The 21,803-nt window shown below is 39.1% G+C and overlaps 2 protein-coding genes across 2 annotated transcripts; one reads left to right on the forward strand and one right to left on the reverse strand.

Annotated features, from left to right (window-relative positions):
* Window positions 1-828: 828 nt before the first annotated feature.
* Window positions 829-21,227, reverse strand: LOC131490960 (olfactory receptor 1J4-like). Its single transcript, XM_058693357.1, has 3 exons — window positions 20,731-21,227; window positions 19,052-19,054; window positions 829-1,768 (listed from the first exon to the last, which is right to left on the reverse strand). The coding sequence occupies exons 1-3, from the start codon at window positions 21,225-21,227 to the stop codon at window positions 829-831; spliced, it is 1,440 nt and encodes a 479-aa protein (XP_058549340.1).
* On the forward strand, window positions 7,395-15,129 carry LOC131491377 (olfactory receptor 1N2-like). The gene is made up of 2 exons (XM_058694234.1): window positions 7,395-7,440; window positions 14,162-15,129. Exon 2 carries the CDS (start codon window positions 14,182-14,184, stop codon window positions 15,127-15,129), a length of 948 nt encoding a protein of 315 aa, XP_058550217.1. The 5' UTR covers window positions 7,395-7,440; window positions 14,162-14,181.
* Window positions 21,228-21,803: the final 576 nt, after the last annotated feature.

Genomic DNA, 21,803 nt, shown 5'->3' on the forward strand with positions numbered 1-21,803 from the left:
TCCCAAACTGGAAACAGCCCAAATGTCAGTCAAAACTAGAATGGATGAATATATTAAGATGTGTAGACACATTTGAAAATTATAAATTCTTGAGAATGATTTAACCATAACTATACTGAATAAAAAGTGGAATACAAAACAGTACTTATTGTATGCTATATATAAGGATCAAAAATGTCCAAACTGGTCAGTGGTACAGACCGAGATAATGGCAATAAAGTAATCTGGCTAAAGACATGGTTTTAAAGCCATGCATGTCTGAGATTAGGTCTTAGGGCAGCAATTTACTTGATCTTTCTAGGTTTTGGTTTGCTCTCTACATAAAATATTAGTACCCTCATAAGAGGCTTGTACTGAGGATTAAATAAAATATACATTTAAATGCTTAATTAACGCCAGCTGTGATGGACACCATTCAATAGGCAAAACAGTTTGGTAACTTCTGAATTCTTCACACATGAAATAAATGAAGTTTGGTGGTATTAAGAAAATTCACATAAATATATGTTAATATCAGTACCAGATAAAGAGAGTTATTGAAGAAAAAGATGGGAGATAAGAAAAGCTCTTAAAGCCCAGTGAAGTGGGCTCAAAAGTCTCACAACCTTGCAGTGAACATCATAGGAGGACTTGGGATTTCCCTATAGAAACATTAATACACAGAATTCAGAGAACAGGTAAGGGAAAAATCAGGTGAAGAAAAAGATGAGAGGAAACATAAAATGAGATCAGTTGAAGAATGGTGTCAGCAGTAAGAACTGTCCAAGTCACAACTTTTAAAGGAGACATGTTTATAGCCCAATGAGTGCTCATGACAACGGGGTTAAATTAACCATACCAAAGAGGGTCCTTGACTCTAAAAATTTTCTGAAGAGCATGTTTCATGTCCTTATTCCTCAGGCTGTAGATGCAGGGGTTCAGCATAGGGGTGACCACCATGTACATTACAGAAGCAATTATGTCCTTGTCTTTGGAGTTGCCTGATGAAGAGAAAAAGTAAACACCTGCAATTGTCCCATAATATAAACACACCACAAAGAGATGGGAGCCACATGTAGACAAGGCTTTGGAGATTCTTTTGAAGGAAGGGACCTTCAGAACGATACCTGCCATATGGATATACGAGCCCAAGATACCACTCAATGGTAGAATGAGGATCAATCCTCCTTCAGTGAGGATAAGCAGCTCATTGAAAGAGGTGTCTGAGCAGGAAGACTTGAGCACAGCAGCAAGATCACAAAAGAAGTGTGGGATGACAGTCCCTGCACAGAAGGACAACTGGTCCACGAGGAGGGTGTGCAAAAGAGCTTGGATGCAAGAGAAGAACCAGGATCCAGCCACTAGGATGATACACAGCTCCTCCCTCATGGTGGTGGTGTAGTGGAGAGGGTGACAAATGGCCACATACCTGTCATATGCCATCACTGTGAGAAGAAAGTTGTCAAGGCAACCAAAAAATATAAAGAAATACACCTGTGAAATGCACCCCATATAGGGGATGGATTGTTGCTGAGTCTGCATGTTCATGAGCATCTTTGGAACTGTGACAGATGAAAGGGAAATGTCAGAGAAGGCCAAGTGGCTGAGGAAGAAGTACATGGGGGTGTGAAGGCGAGAGTCCAGCCTGATGAGCAGGATGATGAGCAGGTTCCCCAGCACTGTGGTCAGGTACATGCCCAGGAACAGGGTGAAGAACATGGCCTGCTGCTCTGGCTGGATGGGGAGCCCCAGGAGGAGGAACTCACTGCTCTGGTTCTCAGGCCTCATGCTGTGCTTTTACATGCTGGGGATAAAGGAGGGTTGGAAATATCAGGAAGAATGATGGGGACACATTCCATACTGTAATATTCTGAGAAGACAATGCATTTTAAACTACATTCCTATTAATTTCTCACACCTGTGGATGCATGCATCTTCACTCTGTCCTGGTCTGGCTCTAGGAAAACATTATAACCAAAAGCAGCCAACAAGACCTCATTGCACAGCAACAAGAGAGCATTCACTGTTTCATTTGACCATTATTTACTGAACGTTGAGATTGAACCTGGCCCTCTACTAAGTACTGAGAATGTAGTGGTGGACAAGAAAAGCAAGGTCCCATATACTGGGTTAATTTATGACACCGAGACAGAGCCAAACAAAAACAGTTCACTGTGGCAGAAGTAGTAGATGGTCCTTGGCAAACTAGTATCAGTTGTTTCTGCCTTAAAGTGACATGCGATGCCATCACTGAGGTGGCCTTGTTGGAGTGTTGTCACATTTCTCCTGTGAACCTGGCTGGATCACACTCATCTACAGCTGTAAGCTCACCAGCACTCTAGAAATGGGGGATCATTCAAACCCCACCTGAATGCCAGAACAACTCCTAAACCAGAATGCCTCTCAAACAATCTTCCATAATAATGGTGAACATTTGGGGGGTTATACTATGTGCCAGGCACTATACTTAAAGGCTTTACTCATGTTTCCTAATTAAATACACACATCAGCCTTCCATTATCAGATAAAATCTTTGCTGTTTCACTAAAAATTAGGGTAATTTTCTCATTTAAGCCATTAAGAAATTGTTCCATAGGCAACAAGTTGCTGTTAGAAATAGGATACATGTATGTCCATATATACATAAGGGGATACATACACACACACACACACACACACACACACACACACACACAGATGGGAGTGTTTGTATACATATATATTCCATCTATCTCTACATTCCATCTATGCATATACATATACTCAGATGGAATATATGTAGACATACATATGGGAATATATATATACACATACACACACACACGCACACACATACACATATATATGAGATATATAGTCAACCCTTAAATAACATGAGGGTTGGGGTGCTGACTCCCATGCACAGTCATATAACTTTTGACTCCCCCCAAACTTAATTACTAATAGATAGCCTACTGTTGACCAGAAGCCTTACCAATAACAAATAGTTGATTAACACATACTTTGTATGTGTATTATATACTGTATTCTTACAATAAAGTAAGCTAGAGAAAAGAAAATGTTATTAAGAAAATCATAAGGAAGAGAAAGCACATTTATAGTATTGTACTGTATTTATCAAAAAAATCCATGTGTAAGTGAACTTGTGCAGTTCAAACCCATGTTGTTTAAAGGTCAACTCTATGTGTGTGTGTGTGTATGTATATATATATATATATATATATATATATATATATATGTATGTGTGTGTGTTTATATATGTATATATATATATATATGTATACACACCATATGTATGGATATATATGAATACAGTACATATATATATCCCTATAAATAAATATATATATTGAACTATTGTTCTACTTCTATAATTGCCATTTTCTATAGATCAAATATTGGTTACCTCATATAGTTCAACTTAATATTGTGTGATCATCACTTATGCTTTTAACATGGAAATCTCTCTTTTCACTGGTTGTGAGTGCCAGAGACAGTATGTTATTTTAGGGTTGCAAGGAGACTGAAGTTGTCCAAAATTTTCTTGGTGCCTGTCTGTCATTTATATTTATATATTTTCCAGTTGACAAAAGACTCTCACATACATTAACTTCTATTCAAGCCATAAATACTTACAGAAGGCCTGTAAGCCTCCATTTTCTAGATATGTAAACCGAGGCCAAATAGTTGAGTGATTCTCCCAAGGTCTTGCCGCCATTTGGTGAGACTCTGTGCTCTAACTTCACTCAGCAACACGCCTAACATTCCTTTGCCTGGGACATTAAGTGAATGTGCAAGGGTTACAAACCTCTGAGCCACTGACTCACACAGGTATATGAAAATGATAACAGACCCTTTTTAGGAAATAGTCACTTAGAGCAGTGGTTACGTCCATGAGAAGGAGGTCACTTAAGGAACTAATTGAAGTCATGAGTGCAAATCAGAAGTCCCCAAACACACATACAAACACCACACGCACACACACACAGATACACAGACACACACACTGCTGATTTGAAGATTTCAGTCACCTATGTCTGAGTCCCATTGTAAGAGAAAGATAGCCAGTATGTGGTTTATTTCATAAATACTAATATACATACAAGTCACGAATAACACACAAGGCAGGATGTACATAATATGCAATTATGTATCACCCACAAATACATTCACAATGCACCATTAACATACAAACATGTCATACCTGGTAAAATACACAACTCACTGAGATGAGATGCATAACTCATCACTATACATACACATCACCAAAAACACACAAGGCCATACACAATTTCAAAATCTCACGAGAAACATGCACCAACAACACATGCACACTTAGTCACTCTCTACCAGCAGCATGCCCACGCCCATCACTGAAGTGATGGCCCCTTCCCAGTGAAGGCAGTCAGTCATCATGGGGAAATTAAGTCTATTCAGTGGCAGGCACCATCATTAAACCACCACCAACAACCCATACACATGGCAACATACACATGGTAACAGACACACAGACAAAAGGAAACAATACACATTCCTGCTCTTACATACAAGTTGTCACTCACAAACATCTTGCATGCACACTAGCACATGCTGCTGAGGACAGATTTGGGCCCCTTCTAACCTTGGTTCCTTGAAGAGGTTGGATATCCTTTCCCCAGCAGTGGAGACAACAGTCTTACTCCTAATGCTGAGTTCTCATCACTCAGCTGTGATGCCCATCACCCCATTGGGAGAATGCCACTGTCATAACAATAGAGGCAAATATTGAAGATCACAGATATGAATCAGAAGTCCCTAATCACATGTTGGAGGCTGATAACTTACGCACTAAAACACAGCCCAGATTGGGTCTAACTAACTGAAGAAAAAAATCAGGCTGTGAATCAGTTACGTAGTACACACACAGCCAACTACCAAACAACAGGTATACAAGCATATACAATGCATGCAGACACACACACACACACACACACACACACACACACACACACTCATGAACACAGAGATGCTCATACACAAACCCACAAGTATATAGGCAGATCCATTGCCACATGCAGATTTCCAGCTCCTTCTGACCTGTGTTCGTCATCCGTGAGTTCAGACACTTCTTCCAGACTGTTGCCAAATTCTCAGCTTCTCTTCATAGTAAAGGAGGAGCCACTGTGGGTTAACTGGCCAATTTCTTCCTGCCATAGGGAGAACATCATGTCCAGGAGCCAGAGGGGACTGGAGTCACAAGGGACAGTGTCTCCAATGCCAGGGATGTCTTGGACTTGTTTCTTCTTGGGCACAGTTCCAAGCTCAAATATTTTTGGGGCTTGGTTCCAGCTGGGATTCAACTTTTTAAAATTTATTTTTAAAAATGACTTAATGCTTAGAAAAAAGTTGTAAAGATGATAGAATAAATTCTCTTATGCCCTTGACCCATACTCTTTTACAAAAGCTAACATTTTACCATGTTTGTGTGTGCACACACGTGTGTGCATGTGTGTGTATGTGTGTGCATATTGAAGATTCTAACTATAGATCTTTCATAAGCCTACGACAGTGCATATTATCAGGAGGCATATGCTTTGGTTCAGAAGTCAAGGCTGATGACACTTCACATAGGAAGAGAATTTAAAAGAAAGAATGAGGCACAAAGGATTCTTGAGGAATCTGGGTGGGTACAAGCTACAAGTTGGCTTGGACAAAGCAGAGAGAATGGATTTGGGAATTTGTAGTGGTAAAGGGGTGGGAGTGGAGAAAAGTTTCTGCTGAAGAAACAGACTATGTATTGTGCTATCTGAGAAATTTTGCCTGTATTATTTGTCAGCATTCAACAATAAGTGCCCTTATGGGAAAAAATGTCCCCTTGGCTGGTCATCAGATAATCTAAGGCCAGGCAATTATTAGCAATCATTGTTGCCAGGGATCATTGTGTTTCATTCAGCGCTCCCAGGGCTGTGGCAGCTTGAATCATATATATGGATATTATTTTAGACATTTCCTAACTGGCATAATTCTTTCATTATGTTGCATAATATGGTGGCCTCCAAGGCAGCACCAGTGACTTCCATTGTGGTCAGCAGAATGAGGGCAGTTGACAAGAATATAACATACTTGGTGGTGAGAATAAAATTGGTGGGTTTTGTTTTGGAGTATGAGTCCAAAATGCAGACAGTACAAGTCAAATTATGAAGAGAAGCCAGGGTTAGAGAGGAATAAATTAGCGCAGGAGTAAGGGATAGTGGAGAAGAAGAGAATATCCCTCATGGACTAGAAGCTTAGACTGAGAATTTGGCATGGGCAATGAAGAACTACTAAATTTCCAGTAAGCATTTTAATCAAGACATAATATGGGGCTATTCTGGATAGTTGGAGTTAGTATTTTAAAGGAAAGACCAGGAGAAAAACAAGGTTTAGTTTCAGAGATGTGGACCATCAGATATATAGGGGCTGGGTTGTGTTATTGTGAAGGTTTCTTTAAGATCATTTTGATAGGCTACAGCATGGCCAGGCAGTTGAGAGGGTGCCTTATGGCATACCCAACAATTCATATCCTTTAAAACATGGCTATTTGCTCAGTAAGGTTTACATAACAATTATTTTATAACGCATCCTTCAGTGCTGGTTGTATATCAGAGATGGGGGCTAGAAGTGCAGACATCTGAGGAAGGAGCAGAAAATGCAAAGATGGAAGGGGAAGGGAGTAGCCTGTGATGGTTGGGGTTGAACTGGGAAAGAAAGGATATGAAAAGCAGGAGAGTGTTTAGAAGGTGAAGGGAACATTGGATAGGAGATTTACAAGGGACATGAGAACTGGATGAGTCCAGTGGGTAGATCAAGGTCACCATCACAGGTAAGCCCAGCTGTATGTCTGATGCCATCATCAGTAATGAGTCCAGTTGTGGGTCTGATGTCACCTGATGGTCCTTCAGGCTGTCATGGTGTTGGTTGAGGGTGAGATCATGGATATCACTAGGTTTACAATAATCTTGGGCTGACGTTAGAACTTCAAGGCATAAAACCTTGTTGGTTGGGGATTCACAGAAATGTATAAATATAGTTGAAAGATGAGGGACTCAATGATCCAGAAAAGATGCTACTGTATTGGCATCATTTGGAGATAAAATAATTCCAGAGAGACTTGTTGCATGCATCCTTACGTTAGGCGTCCATTGCCCTTTCAATAATGGCCTGGCATGTATTTTGAGAAACGAGATCTGGGCATAGGTAAGAAGCCTTCAGGACCACTTTTTGTAATTATTTGTGCCACAGGACACGATGTTGCCACCGAGGCATGGAAAGCAGCAGTGGCAGTGGTATATAAGGATCTGGTGAGATATCCTGACTGTTCTTGGGAATGCAGACCTCATACACCATACAATGGCTGTTATTTCTCTCTCTCTCTCTCTCTCTCTCTCTCTCTCTCTCTCTCTCTCTCTCTCTCTCTCTCTCTCCCCCTCTCTCCCTCTCTCCCTCTCTCCCTCTCTCCCTGTCTTTAAAAATGATGGCTCATTCATGAGCAACCACCCAATGGGCTTGTATCTAGAATTACCTGAGTTATTTGATCTTCCCTTTCTGTCTGATCATGTCATTTGAAATGTTAGATTGTTTTATTTTCACTCCGCTTTGCTTTGTTCATTCCTGCTTATTTATTTGAGAAATTGAAAGATAACACAGTAAAAACTATACAAATAGGTGTGCTCATCTTCTCAACTTTCCCACCTCATTCCCACCCACCCATTGTAGCTAACCAAACTCATTAGTTTGTTATTTTTAGTAAACATTTTGTTGCGGAATAATCTTAGATACCAGAAAAGTTACAGAAGTAGTACAGAGACTTCCTATGTGCTTTTCCCAGCTTCTCCTGTTGTTAATATCTTACACATCCATGGTACATCAGCACAACTAAGACATTAACATTGATAAATTTACCAGTTTTTCCATTAATGCCCTTTTTTTGTTCTAGGATCCAATTCAGGATAGCACATTGAGTTTAGATGCATCATCTTTTTTTTTGAAATTTGTTTAATTTACATCCAAGTTAGTTAGATATGGTACAACAATGATTTCAGGAGTAGATTCCTTAATGCCCCTTGTAGACCATCCCCCTCCCACAACCCCTCCAGAAACGCTGTTTTTTCTCTATATTTAAGAGTCTTTTATGTCTTGTCCCCCTCCCTGTTTTTATATTATTTTTGCTTCCCTTATGTTTATCTGTTTTGTATCTTGATTTCTTCATATAAGTGAAGTCATATGATATTTGTCATATTCATGTATTAGTTCTTACAGTTTTTTGCTGGAATCTTTTGGGTTTTCCATATAGAGTATCATGTCATCTGTGAAGAGTGAAAGTTTGACTTCCTCCTGGCTGATTTGGATGCCTTTTATTTCTTTGTGTTGTCTGATTGCTGAGGACTTCTGATACTATGTTGAGTAGCAGTGGTGAGAGTGGACATCCCTGTCATGTTCCTGACCTTAGGGGGAAAGCTCTCAGTTTTTCCCCATTGAGAATGATATTAGCAGTGGGTCTTTCATATATGCTTTTATGATCTTGAGATATGATCCTTCTATCCCTACCTTCTTAAGGGTTCTATCAAGAAAGATGCTGTATTTTGTCAAATGCTTTCTCTGCGTCTATTGAGAGGATCATGTGGTTCTTGTCCTTTCTTTTACTGATGTGATGAAATCACATGGATTGTTTTGTGGATATTGAACCAGCCCTGCATCCCAGATATAAATCCCACTTGGTCGTGGTGAATAATTTTTTTAATGTATTGTTGGATCCGGTTGGCTAGTATCTTGTTGAGGATTTTTGCATACATGTTCATCAGGGAAATTGGTTTATAGTTCTCCTTTTAAGTGGGGTCTTTGTCTTGTTTTGGAATCAAGATAACATTGGCTTCATAGAAAGAGTTTGGAAGTTTTCCTTCCATATCTATATTTTGGAACAGCTTCAAAAGAATAGGTGTTAACTCTTCCTTTAAATGTGTAGTAGAATTCCCCTGTAAAGTTATCTGCCCCTGGACTTTTGTTTTCTTGGGAGATTTCTGATTACTAATTTGATTTCTTTACTGGTTATGGGTCTGTTCAAATTTTCTATTTCTTCCTGTTTCAGTTTTGGTAGTGTATATGTTTCTAGGAATTTGTCCATTTCATCCAGATTGCCCATTTTATTGGCATATAACTGCTCATAATATTCTCTTATTATTGTTTGTATTTCTGCAGTGTTGGTTGTGATCTCTCCTCTTTCATTCTTGATTTTATTTCTTTGGGTCCTTTCCTTTTTCTTGTTGATCAAACTGGGTAGGTGTTTATCAATTTTGTTAATTTTTTCAGAGAACCAGCTCCTAGTTTCGTTGACCTATTCTGTTTTTTTTTTTTGTTTTGTTTTGTTTGGTTTGGTTTTGATAGCATTGATTTATGCTCTAATTGTTATTATTTTCTGTCTTCTGCTGGTTTGGGATTTTATTTGCTGTTCTTTTTCCAGCTCTTTGAGGTATAATGTTATGTTGTGTATCTGAGACCTTTCTTCCTTCTTTAGGAAGGCCTGGATTGCTATATGCTTCCCTCTTATGACTGCCTTTGCTGTGTCCCAGAGGTTTAGACCCATCATCTTTTAAATACTTTCTATATTTGAAGAAATGCCCACATCTGCTAGAATCAGCTTCTCTGATTTGTAACTAAACGCCTGATGGACAAGGAAAGAGTAGGAAGGTTAGGAGAGGTTCCTCAGTCATCATTGAGTCAAGAGATTAGGGAACCTACTGAAAAGAATGGGGTGGGGAGTCAATTTCAAACTCATTTATTTCTGATTTATTATTCTTGTAGTTCTTTATGTTCAAATGAGCAGATATCTATGTACATTTTATTATTTCCTCTTCGTTTTATTTTACTTATAGCTGAAATATACACATAAAATGGTTACCATTTTTATTATTTTAAAGTATACCATTTAGTGATGTTATGTACATTCATTATGTTGTGCAGCCATCATGACTGTCTGGTCCCAGAACTTTTTCACCCCCCCAAACAGAAACCATGTGCTCATTAAGAAGTCATTCCCCATTCCCTCCTCTCCACAGTCTATGACAACCATTAATCTTCTTCCATCACCATAGATTTGCTTATTCAGGATATTTAATATAAGCAGAATCATACGATATGTGGCCTTCTGTGTCTGCCTTCTTTCACCAGGCATGATATTTTCAAGGTTCATCTATGTTGTATAGCATGAATCAGTACTTCATTCCCTTATGTGGCCATATAATATTCCACTGTACATATATACTACATTTTGTTTATCCATTTATCTGTTGGTGGACATTGAGATTATTTCCACAGTATGACCACTGTGAATGGAGTTGCTACATTTTTGTACAAATATTTGTTCTATTATCTGTTTTAAATTATTTTGGATATATACCTAGAAGTGGAACTGATAGATCATATGGTAATCCTCTGTTTAAGTCATTGAGGAAGAACCAAACTATTTTCCGCAGTGACCACTCCAGTTGCATCCCACCAGCAATATACGAGGGTCCCAGTTTCTCCATGTCCCTTTCAACACTTGTCACCTTCCATTAAAAAAAAAATTATGGCCATCCTAGTGGTTATGAAATGATGATTTTGATTTGTATTTTCATAGTAGTTTCTGATCTGTGTTTTTCTAAACACTAATGATGTTGAGCATCTTTTCATGTGTTAATTGGCCATTTGAATGTCTTCTTTGCAAAATATCTATTCAAGTCTTTTGGCCATTTTTTAATTGGGGTAGTTTGTCTTGTAGTTCTGTCAAATTTTGCTTGGCTACTGTTTGTATGGAATATCTATTTCCATTCTTTTATTTTCCCTTGTGTCATTGGATTTAAAGTTAGTTTCATAGACAGTATACAGATGGATCATGCTTTATTTTACGTCTAAATTGCCAACCTCTACCTTTTAATTCAAGATTGTAATCCATTTACACTTATAATAGTTACTGGTAAGGAAGAACTCATTTCTACCATTTTACAGTTTGGTTTGTATATGCTTTATATATTTTTTTATTCCTAAAATTTCCATTACTGCCTTTCTTTGTGTTTAATTTTTTTAGTGTTATCTTTTTGATTTTCCTTTAATTTCTTTTTTCTGTATATATCACTCATTTTCTCAGTAGTTACCTTGAAGATTACAATTATCATCTTAAACTCAATCTAGTTTGAATTGGTATCAATAGCATACAAAAATTCTGGTCTTATATATCTTTATCCCTCCCCCTTTATATTGTTATCTTCACAAATGACATCTTTATACATCATATGCCCATTGACATAGATTTATAGTTATTGTTGTATGAATCTGTTTTTCAATCATATAGCAAACTAAAAGAAGAGTTGCAAAAAAGTTCAAGAATACTTGCTTTTATATTTACCTATGTAGTTGCGTTTACCAGTGGCCTTTATGTCTTTATATGGTGGTGAGTTACCATCTAGGATCTTTCTTTTTTCCTTTCTTCTTCCCCCTTCCTCCCTTTCTCCTCTCCTTCCTTCCTTCTCATCTGCCTTTTCCTAATGACTAATGAGCATCTTTTCCTGTGTTAATTGGCCATTTGGATGTTTTCTTTGGAAAATATCTCTTCCTTTCTTTTTTCCTTCCTTCCTTCCTCTTTCTTTTTCTTTCTTTCTTTCTTTCTTTCTTTCTTTCTTTCTTTCTTTCTTTCTTTCTTTCTTTCTTTCATTTGTTCATCCATTCATTCTATCTTTCTATCTTTCTTTTCTAATTACTCTTTATTTTTTTGGTATTATTTTATTTTATTTTATTTTTTGAGTCATTTAAAATTTTATTTTCATTTTGTTTTTATTTAAATTCCAAATAGTAAACATATAATGTAATATTAGCTTCAGTTGTACAGTTTAGTGATTCAACACTTCCATACAAAACCCAGTACTTATCACCTATTTAAACCATCCCTTCCCCACCTTTCCCCCCTATGATCATTTGTTTTGTGTCTTAAGTTCCACATATGAGTGAAATCATATGATGTTTTTCTTGATCATTTTATTTCAGCCTGGAGGACTCCTTTTAGCATTTCATATAGGGAAGTTCTATCTGAACAAATTCCTTATTTTTTTTATTTGAAAATATTTAAATTTCTCCTTCACTTTTTTTTTTGCCAGATATAGAAGTCTTGGTTGATAATTTTTTTCTTTCAGCACTTTAGATGTATTATCTCAGTGCTTTCTGGTCTCCATGGTTTCTGATGAGAAATCAACTGTTAATTTTATCAAGGATTGATTTTACATACTGGTTAGCTTCTCTCTTCCCACTTTTAAGATTTTCTCTTTGTCTTTGTATTTCAACAGTTTGATTATAATGTGTCTCAATGTGGCTTTCTCTGAGTTTATCCAACTGAAGATTATTGAACTTCTTAGATGTGTAGATTTATGACTTTTATCATGTCTGGGATGTTTTTGAACTTTATTTCTTGAAATATTCTTTATTCCTTTTTCTCTGTCTTCTGTCCTTGAACTCCCAATATTCATATGTCAGCATGCTTGCTGGTGTCTTATAGGTCTTTTAGGGTCTGCTTATTTATTTTTCAGTCTTTTCTCTTTCTGATCCTCAGACTGGATGATTTCATGTGATCTATCTTCAAGTTTGCTGATTCTTTCTTCTGCTTGCTTTACTCTGATCTTGAACCCCTCTCATAAATTGATCACTTTGATTCCTGTGCTTTCCAGCTTTATCATTTCTGTTTGGTTTCTTTTTAAACTTTCATCATTCTTTAGACATTCTCTATTTGTTGAGATATTGCTTCCTGCATCCCTTTAGCTCTTTGAGTATATTTCTTTAAAGGCAGTTGATTTAAAATCTTTGTCTAGAAACTCCAAAGTCTGCACTTAACTGAGGGACAGTGTCTGTTCATTTCTGTCTTCCCTTGAATCAGCAATACATCTTTGTTTCTTTGCATGCCTGAACCTTTTTGCTAAAAAGCGGATATTTTGAATATTGTGGTATGGTAACTCTGGAAATTAAAATTTCCTTTTTCTCTGGGATTTGTCATTGTTATTTTCTGTGGGTATATGTGCATGAAGAATAGGGATCCACACATATCCCTGGGGACAAAGCTTATCACATGCAAAACCATCTATCTATGTGCTGTGCATTCTCTCTGCCCACACTCCTTGGTGAGTGTTGGCCTAGGGAGATGAAGCATGAAGGTAGAGCAATTACTTCATATTTGTCCCTGGGGATCAGCCTGGAAAATCCTACTCCTGGGACCCAGAACCCAGAAATACTTTTGTGACAGCATGCACAAGGCTCATCCCACCTCCACTGCTGTAGTCTAGGTTGCTGCTCTCTGGCTGGCCCAACATACCTAACAGCCCTGGGGCCTCTGATTTATCATTTGCTATGGCTAAGAAGAGCCTGCATGGCTAAATCAAGGTCCTGTGACACCAAAAGGGAGAACACAGGTGCAGGGAGTTTTATCTCTGATGGTGAATTCTGTCTGAGCTAGATAAATGAGGTGAGTGCTCCCAAAAAAAGGCAGTTATGTTTTTCCCTCTGAGATCCACAAAAGATCCCAGGTGGAGCCCCTGCCTCCTGTTTCTGCCAGTCCTGAGATGGGCAGTAGAAACTACTCCCTTAGAGAGAGTCCCCTATGTCTGCCTCCTGCAGAGGAAGAGTTTAAGTAAAGGTAGCCTTGATTCAGGGTGTTTAAGGGCACCAGAAATGGCTTCAGGCCCCCCCCCATGCTGTATCTACTACCTTCTTTGTGATATTATGCAAGTGACTTAATTTCACTGAATTTCAAAAACTCATTTGTGAAGTATATGTAATAAAATGTATGGGTTTTCAATTAGATGCCACATTGTGTAGTGCTTACAGTTCAAAGTGTCAGCTCTTACTGCTTGCAAATTAGATGGGCTTAGGACATGGAAGCCGGGGTATTTGGATCTTAGTGAACATGTAGCATTGATGGAAGTATCGTGAAACTCATATTTCCACCTTTCTTTTGAATTTTAATCTCTCTGCCTGCTTGCCCTCCTTTCTTGGGTGGATTGAGGAGTAAGGAATGATGTGCAGACCTTGGAGGGAAGGTCCAGGAACTTGGAGTAAAGACATATGTGAATTGGGTGAGGGTGTTTCTTTTAGAGAAGGACAGAAGCACCAACTTTTTTTTTAAAACACTTTTTGACTTATCTCTTCTCTTCCTCCAGGAAGAGTAGTGGCATGGACAGAATCAACCAGTCCAGTGTCACTGAGTTTCTTCTGTTGGGTCTTTCCGAGAGGCCAGAGCAGCAGCCTCTCCTATTTGGCATCTTCATGGGCATGTACCTGGTCACTGTCATGGGAAACCTGCTCATCATCCTGGCCATTGGCTTTGACTCACACCTCCACACCCCCATGTATTTCTTCCTGGCCAACCTCTCTTTTGCTGATGCCTGCTTTTCTTCCACTACAGTCCCCAAGATGTTGGTGAACATCCAGACACATAGTCACACCATACCGTATGAAGGGTGTTTGGCCCAGATGCATTTCTTCATGACGTTTGGAGCACTGGATGACTTCCTCTTGGGGGTGATGGCCTATGACCGCTATGTGGCCATCTGCAGGCCTCTTCACTACTCCAAGCTCATGAGTCCTCTTGTCTGTGTGGTCCTTCTGGCAGCATGCTGGGTCCTCACCAACCTTGCTGCCCTCCTACATACCTTGCTTATGGCTAGACTTTCTTTCTGTGCAGGCAACAGCATCCATCACTTCTTCTGTGATGTGGTCCCTCTGCTGCAGCTGTCATGCTCAGACACCAGCACCAACCAGGTAACCCTGTTCACTGTGGGCTCCATGATACTCACTGGTCCTCTCTCCCTGATCATTTTGTCATATGCATACATCATCTCCACCATCCTTGGAGTCTCATCTGCCCCTGGCAGGCAGAAGGCCTTCTCCACTTGTGGCTCCCATCTCACCATTGTCTTCTTGTTTTATGGCACAGCTATTGGTGTCTATCTGTTTCCCCCTTCATCACACTCTGGGGTTAAAGACAGGATTGCAGCTGTATTTTACACTGTTGTGACTCCTATGTTGAACCCCTTCATATACAGCCTCAGGAACAATGATATGAAGACTGCACTCAGTAAGATTTTTGGAATTCATACATTCTCTTCTCACAGAATTTGATCCTATATTCATATTTTGAAGTTACGCCCTGGAGAACCCATGTGTTTATGAAGCAATATCATCCCTTATCATATTTGCTTAGGTTTTAAAAAAATGACCCAGAATCATTCTCTTAAGCTTTAGATCTAATAATGTATGTGGTTGGTGTATTTCAGAAAGAAGTTGTCCTGTCCTATAAATGTGAATATTTCCCTGGTGTTTGTGTAGGGTGATGCTAAGCCACACAGGGGCAAGGTCAATTAGAACTTCTTTTGTTTGCTGTCATTCTAAGGTGTGAATCTTTTTTTAACCTACAATTCAACCAAATTCATTAATCTTCCATTTGCCAGATACTGTGTGAGGGAGAGGAGGTACTGATTCCATGCCTTTATGGAATTCATCTTAGAGAATTCCATATGGTATGTAGTTGCACATATATGCAATTAACTGTAACACAGGTCCAGTCATCATGATTTCTCCATAAAGCTTAATATCTATTTTATTCCATGTTCTTAACACTCTAAATGTATTATGCCATTTAGTTCTCCAATTGTAAAGATCTTGGGTTAAATACTATAATTATCACCTTTTACAGATTGAGACTATAGCTAGTAAGTGGGGAAAGAAGGATTGAAATTTATTTCTAGTCTGACTCTGGAGTCCAAACTGTTGCATGCTTTTGTATCCTGATTTTAATGCTAATGGTTGTGGCAAGAAACATGGTCACATTAAGCTAGAATGTATATGTTGATACCTACCATGTGCCAGGTACTGTGCTATGCACTATTGGTAAAATGTAAAAATAAATAAGATATTGTCCATATTGTCTATACATGGCAGAGTCATGTGTTCAAGTTAGCATTAATCAAATAAGATGGTGATAGCTGCCATGACAAATGTTGGACCACAGAAGGAAGAAAAATAATCTGCACAACGGTGGTCAGGTAGTTTTACCCATCATATGACATTTTATTGAGCCTTAATGTGTGAGCTCACTTGAACTGGTGGAGAAAGAAAAGTGAAGATTCTACAGGGACAGGCTATTTAGAATAGAGGTCATGCAAGTAGTTGGAACCAAGCCAGCCCAACCTTGGTAATGTTTCGTAGTGGTCTCTCTAAATATGGGTCTTGACTTTTCTTTCCCAGTTCTGTTTCCATAACATCTCTTGCTCACTTCTACTCTTTGTAGCTTTCTGTCATTGTCAGTGCTTTTGAATTCTAGCTGCAAATTAGTATTTCCTGGAGCTTTAGAACTCTCTAGAGAAGGGACCCTCATATTTTTTGTAAAAACAAAACAACACAACACAAAACAAAACAAAACAGGTGATCCTAGTGCAACCGAATTTGCGAATACCATTGTGGAACATCCTTCATGGCAGCAAAAGGACAGATAAAATAAGGTATAAAAATACTTAGTTCATTATTTACCCTATCAAGGTAAAAATCATTGAGGTATCGAGCATATTGACAGCAGCAAGAAGTTCCTGAATACTTATCCCTGGTTGAATCCTTGTATACCTTACTCATTTTTTTTTTATTATTTGCTGTAATTTGCTACCTTTCCATAAAAGTCCTTCTGGACCTGCTACATACTATGTATAGTTCTATCTCTGAATAATGTTTAGTTTACTTTGACACATGATTTTAAATTATACTAACAATATTATCAGAGTAAGGGATTCATCACTTCCAAAGAGGCTGTTTATATTCTTATCTTTGGCTTCTATTCTTGTGCAAAAATGATAAGCAAGTGGATGCTGTGCCCACTGGATTTTTCCTTGCCTCCCTTCCTTAGAGTCACTCCTGGGTGGGGTTGTCTATGACAGTGTACATTCCAGGCAGTATACATCCATCCATTTTCAGCTCATTACAATGTATTATGATTTTGTCCATGAACCAGGTTCAAGTGTTTTCCACCCCAGTGACTAATGATGTGTATGGAGTGAAAAGAAACTGAAAAAAAGGTGGAGAACATGGGGATCTGTGCTGACCATCCCTGTTTGCTTGTGCTTTCTGGACCTGCTTGCCCCTAATCCCAAATAGAGCATTTCCCGTGTATGATGGCTTGCTGCTGGACCCTTGCACCCTGTCTTAAGTCTTATAACTGGGTGAGGGACTATGATTCTTTATTGTAAAACTACCATCAGTGTCTACATAGATTTATTTATTTATTTATTTATTTATTTATTTATTTATTTATAATTTAAGCAATACCCTCTTTGGCTTCCCCTCTACTTCAGCCCTAAAAACAGAGCCATTTATTAGCTACTTCAACAAATCCCTATAGGAGATATGGCCTTGCCATGGATTTTGATATTTGGTATTTTCATTCATATTACTTCTTATGGTTAAGTGCTGCCACCTGGACCTGTTGATACCAGGGAGCCAAGCTCCATGTTAGCATTTTCTATTCATTCTGTCCCAAGAGAAAGAGCCCCCAATCAACTTCTCAGTGATTCTGTTGTCCTCCTCACTAGTGTGTTCTTTCTTGCTTTAGTGAAAGGAGTATCTCCTGTCCTGTCTTGGGCACATAGTTGCCTGGTGTGTTCTCTGGTCTTATAAATACGTTCTAACATGGCCATATCTTTGAGATTCAGACCTCTCCCTCAGTATTTTAACAAGGTGTACTAGCATCTACATTCCATTTGCTGTGAGTGCCATCATGTCCAAGCCTATCAATGATCCCAACAGCCTGTGAGAACTTGTTCCAGGTGTTCCTGTCTCCTGGGTCATAGGAGAGTCCTCATGCATTGTGCACTTTGACCCCACCCAGGAAAATGTTTCATAACTTTCTTGTCCAGCGATTTGTATCCCTCCACTTATGAGTGGTATGTGTTGCTAAATCCTACTCCCCTTTTGATGAATCAAGTAAATGTTCCTGTAACCGGGACTGTTATTTCATGTTGGGGCTGTGCTGAAATCTGTTCCAAGTTATTAGTCTAGAGAAAATGAGGGAGGCAGACATTCTAAAGAAAGCAACTTCCATCTTGTATATCATCTTCCTCAAGCAGAGCTTTATCAATTACCAAGTGCTACGTAACAAAGGCTCCCCAGACTTAGTGTTTAGAGCAACAACCATTTACTTTGTTTACATTTCTTTGGGTTAACACTTCAGATTTGGCTCAGCTGGGTAATACTTTTAGTGGTTTTGGGTAGGCTCACTAATGTGTCTGTAGTCAGCAGCCCATCAACTGGGCGAGGCAACTTCAGGAGATTGGCAGCTAGTCGTAGTGAGTGAATTTCTGGTACAGGAAAAATAGCCTCCAGCTTTAAAAAGATATTGGAGATATGTCTCAGTAATAAGGCTATCTCATGGCTCTGGACCACCTTCTCCTTAAATGAGGTATGCTCCTGCAATTCTCTGCTACTACCCACGCATTCTAGTGATGCCAACTAGGGTTACAATACCAGCAGCAAATCCCTGACTTTTCCTGCTACCTGACGTCTAGCCAGATATTGATGTCACCATCCTTCTTGCCTTCTAGTGTTTGAAGATCAGTTGAATCATAAGCATACACTGACCAATGAACTAATGGCCAGAGACCATTTTAGGTGGCAGTACCCAGTCTGCATACATTGTAAAGTTGACTACATCAGGAAATGATTGGACATCCCAAGATTGGGAGCATTACATCCCCATCTCAACTCACCTACAGAGCTATAGCTTCTCGTTTTCCTTTCTTTATATAAATTTATACCTTTCTGTATTCTGTTCCTCCTGCCTTGAAAAACTTCTCTTTTCTATTTTGCAATGACATACCCATACTTTAAGACCCATCACAAATGTTACATCCTCAGTGAAGTCCTCTAGATTCACCTATCCAGAGGGAGAAGAGAAAATTGCATTTGAGCTGTGTTTTAAGCAGAACTTGAAGATTGTAGCATATGTGTCAAGCACTGTGCTAAGCAGTTTACATGTGTTATCTTTTTTATTTCTCACAACAGCCTTAGATGATAGTTACTATAGTTACTATTACTACTCACTTGTTTATGTTTGGAAACTGAGACAGAGGGGCGTTGGTAACTAGAAGACATACAAGCAGTGAATAGTGGAACTGATACATAAACCAGGTATTTCTGATTCTAGTGTAAGTCTTATTTTCACTTAAAAATTATTTTAAAAATCTGAGTTTGTCAGTGGGATCTCAGAGTTCCAATTATGCATGGAAGAAATGGATGGAATGTATTGAAGTTTCCAAAATTTATCCTGTGGATTATTGAAAAATCTTTATCCCCTTGTGAGGATAAATCCTTAGCAGCATCCCTAAGGGAGATACAATAATAAAACTGATATATTTTAAAATAGATCTGAACATAGATTGTTGGTACTGTGCAGAAGAATAATGGCCCCATAAAAGAAACTCGGTGACAGCCCCACATAATGTGGTCCAAGTACCCTTCTCTCTGATCATGTGGCTTTATTCATAGATTATTTCAGAATATCTAACTAGAGACTTATGCTCCAGCAGGGGGTGTGCTCCCTTGGCGAAGTATCAGGATCTCTGAGAGTGTTCATTCTTCCATCCTAGTTTCTGATTTGCCTTGCCCCAACCTCAAGTCATTTGCTAGTATAGAGAGAAGTTGTTGATTGGAACTGTGTATGTGAATGATGTGAGGGAAGCAAGAAAAGAAAGCAAACTAGTAATTGAGAGAAATATGTGGATTTCATGTCCATTTAGCCATCATGTAACCATTAAGGTATGCATTTTGGAATCAGATATCTGGGTTCAAATTCTGGCTCTGCCATATATTAGCTGTGTAACTTCAAATAAGTAATTTAACTTAACCCCCCCCACACACACACACACACTGTTTTTGAGCCTTTGTTTTCTTTTCTGTAAAATGCAAATATTTACCTCAAGGGAATATGTTGAATATTATTAAAAGTAATAAAAATCTAAGCATAAGACCCAGAATGAGAAAATTTACATATTTTTCTCCTAATTCTTCCAGAAACACTGCATGATAGAGAATATATTTTAAATTATTTTTTATTTTAGTGTAGTTAACATGATAGAGAATATTTAATTACCTCCTTTTATGAGCAGGCAAACTGTGGCTCACTGAGGTTACTTAATTTGCCATAGGTTGAAAAATTAGCAAGAGGCCGATGCAGAATTTGGATAACTCTCTAAGTTGATCTCCCCTGCATTCCCAGAATGACATCCTTGGCCTCATGGAGATCGCAGTGCCCTTCCGCTCAGGAGTCTCCCCAAGGCACTCTTCATGTCTTTGTTTCTCAGGCTATAGATGAATGGGTTCAGCATGGGGGTCACCACAGCATACATCACTGCTGCAACCCTGTCCTTGCTGGCTGAATCAGCAGAGGAGGGAATGAAGTACACCCCAATAGCAGACACATAGAACAAGCAAACTGCTGAGAGGTGAGAGCCACAGGTGGAGAAGGCCTTCCACTTCCCACTAGCTGATGGGACTCTCACAATAGCAGCCACAATGCGGACATAAGAGATGATAATTAGCAAGGGGATCAAGATGGTCAATGCCCCTCCCCAGTACATCAGCACACACTGGTTGGCATAAGTATTGGAACAAGAGAGCTTCATCAGGGGGAGAAGTTCACAAAAGAAGTGGGGAATGATGTTGTCAGTGCAGAAGGATAACTGAGTCAGGAGACTGGTGTGGGTCAGAGAGTATGACTGAGTGAGGGTTAGGGACATGACCAACAGACCAGTACAATATCTGGGAGTCATGACCAAGGTGTAGCGAAGGGGATGACAGATAGCCACAAGCCGGTCATATGCCATCACTGCCAGGAGGAAAACATCTAGACCGATGAACCATAGGAAGAAGTAGATCTGAGATAGGCATCCAGCATAGGTGATGGTATTCCTATGGGCATGGATGTTCACCAGCATCCTGGGGACTGTGGTAGATGCTAAACACAGATCAGTGAGGGAGAAGTTGGCCAGGAAGAAGTACATGGGGGTGTGGAGGTGTGGATCAGAGACAATGGCCAATATGATGACAGTGTTCCCCAGCACAGTGAGCAGGTACATGCTCAGGAAAATGCCAAAGACGAGAGGCTGCTGTTCCTGCTGCTCACACAGGCCCAGGAGGAGGAATTCAGAAGCACTCAATGTGTGGTTTCCTGGTTTCATGTTGTTGGTGTAACTAAGGAGAAAATGGAGGATGACACTTCAGAAACTTTTCCTGCCCTGAGATTGTCTAGGTGGAAACAAAGACATAAATAAAGATGGAATCAGAATATTAATAGACGTGCAGTATCTCACTGAGATCCAAAAGAGCTCTATGAGAAAGTCATGGTTAGGCCCATTTTATTGATTAAGAAATTGAGTCACCTAGAAAAAGATGGAGGTTTAAAGTTTAAATCTGGTAATTCTGACTTTAGAGTCTCTGATCAAAGCAGTCCTAAAATTTGTATGGAACCCAAAAGACCATAAGTAGACAAAACAATGTCAGAAAAGAAAACCAAAGCTGGAGGCATCACAATTCCAGACTTTAAGCTGTATTACAAAGCTGTAATCATCAAAGACAGTATGGTACTGGCATACACACACACACACACACACACACACACACACACACACACACAGATCAATGGAGTAGGACAGAGAACCCAGAATGGATCCACGAATATCTGGCCAACTAATATTTGACAAAGCAGGAAAGAGTATCCAATGGGAAAAAGGCAGTCTTTTCAGCAGATGATGTTG

The sequence above is a fragment of the Neofelis nebulosa genome, chromosome 12, assembly GCF_028018385.1.
Source record: "Neofelis nebulosa isolate mNeoNeb1 chromosome 12, mNeoNeb1.pri, whole genome shotgun sequence".
In the NCBI taxonomy this organism is placed as follows: Eukaryota; Metazoa; Chordata; class Mammalia; order Carnivora; family Felidae; genus Neofelis; species Neofelis nebulosa.

Excerpts from the sequence above, each read along its gene's own strand:
- LOC131491377 (XM_058694234.1), top strand. The coding sequence starts at position 14,182 with ATGGACAGAATCAACCAGTCCAGTGTCACTGAGTTTCTTCTGTTGGGT.
- LOC131490960 (XM_058693357.1), bottom strand. The coding sequence starts at position 21,227 with ATGAAACCAGGAAACCACACATTGAGTGCTTCTGAATTCCTCCTCCTG.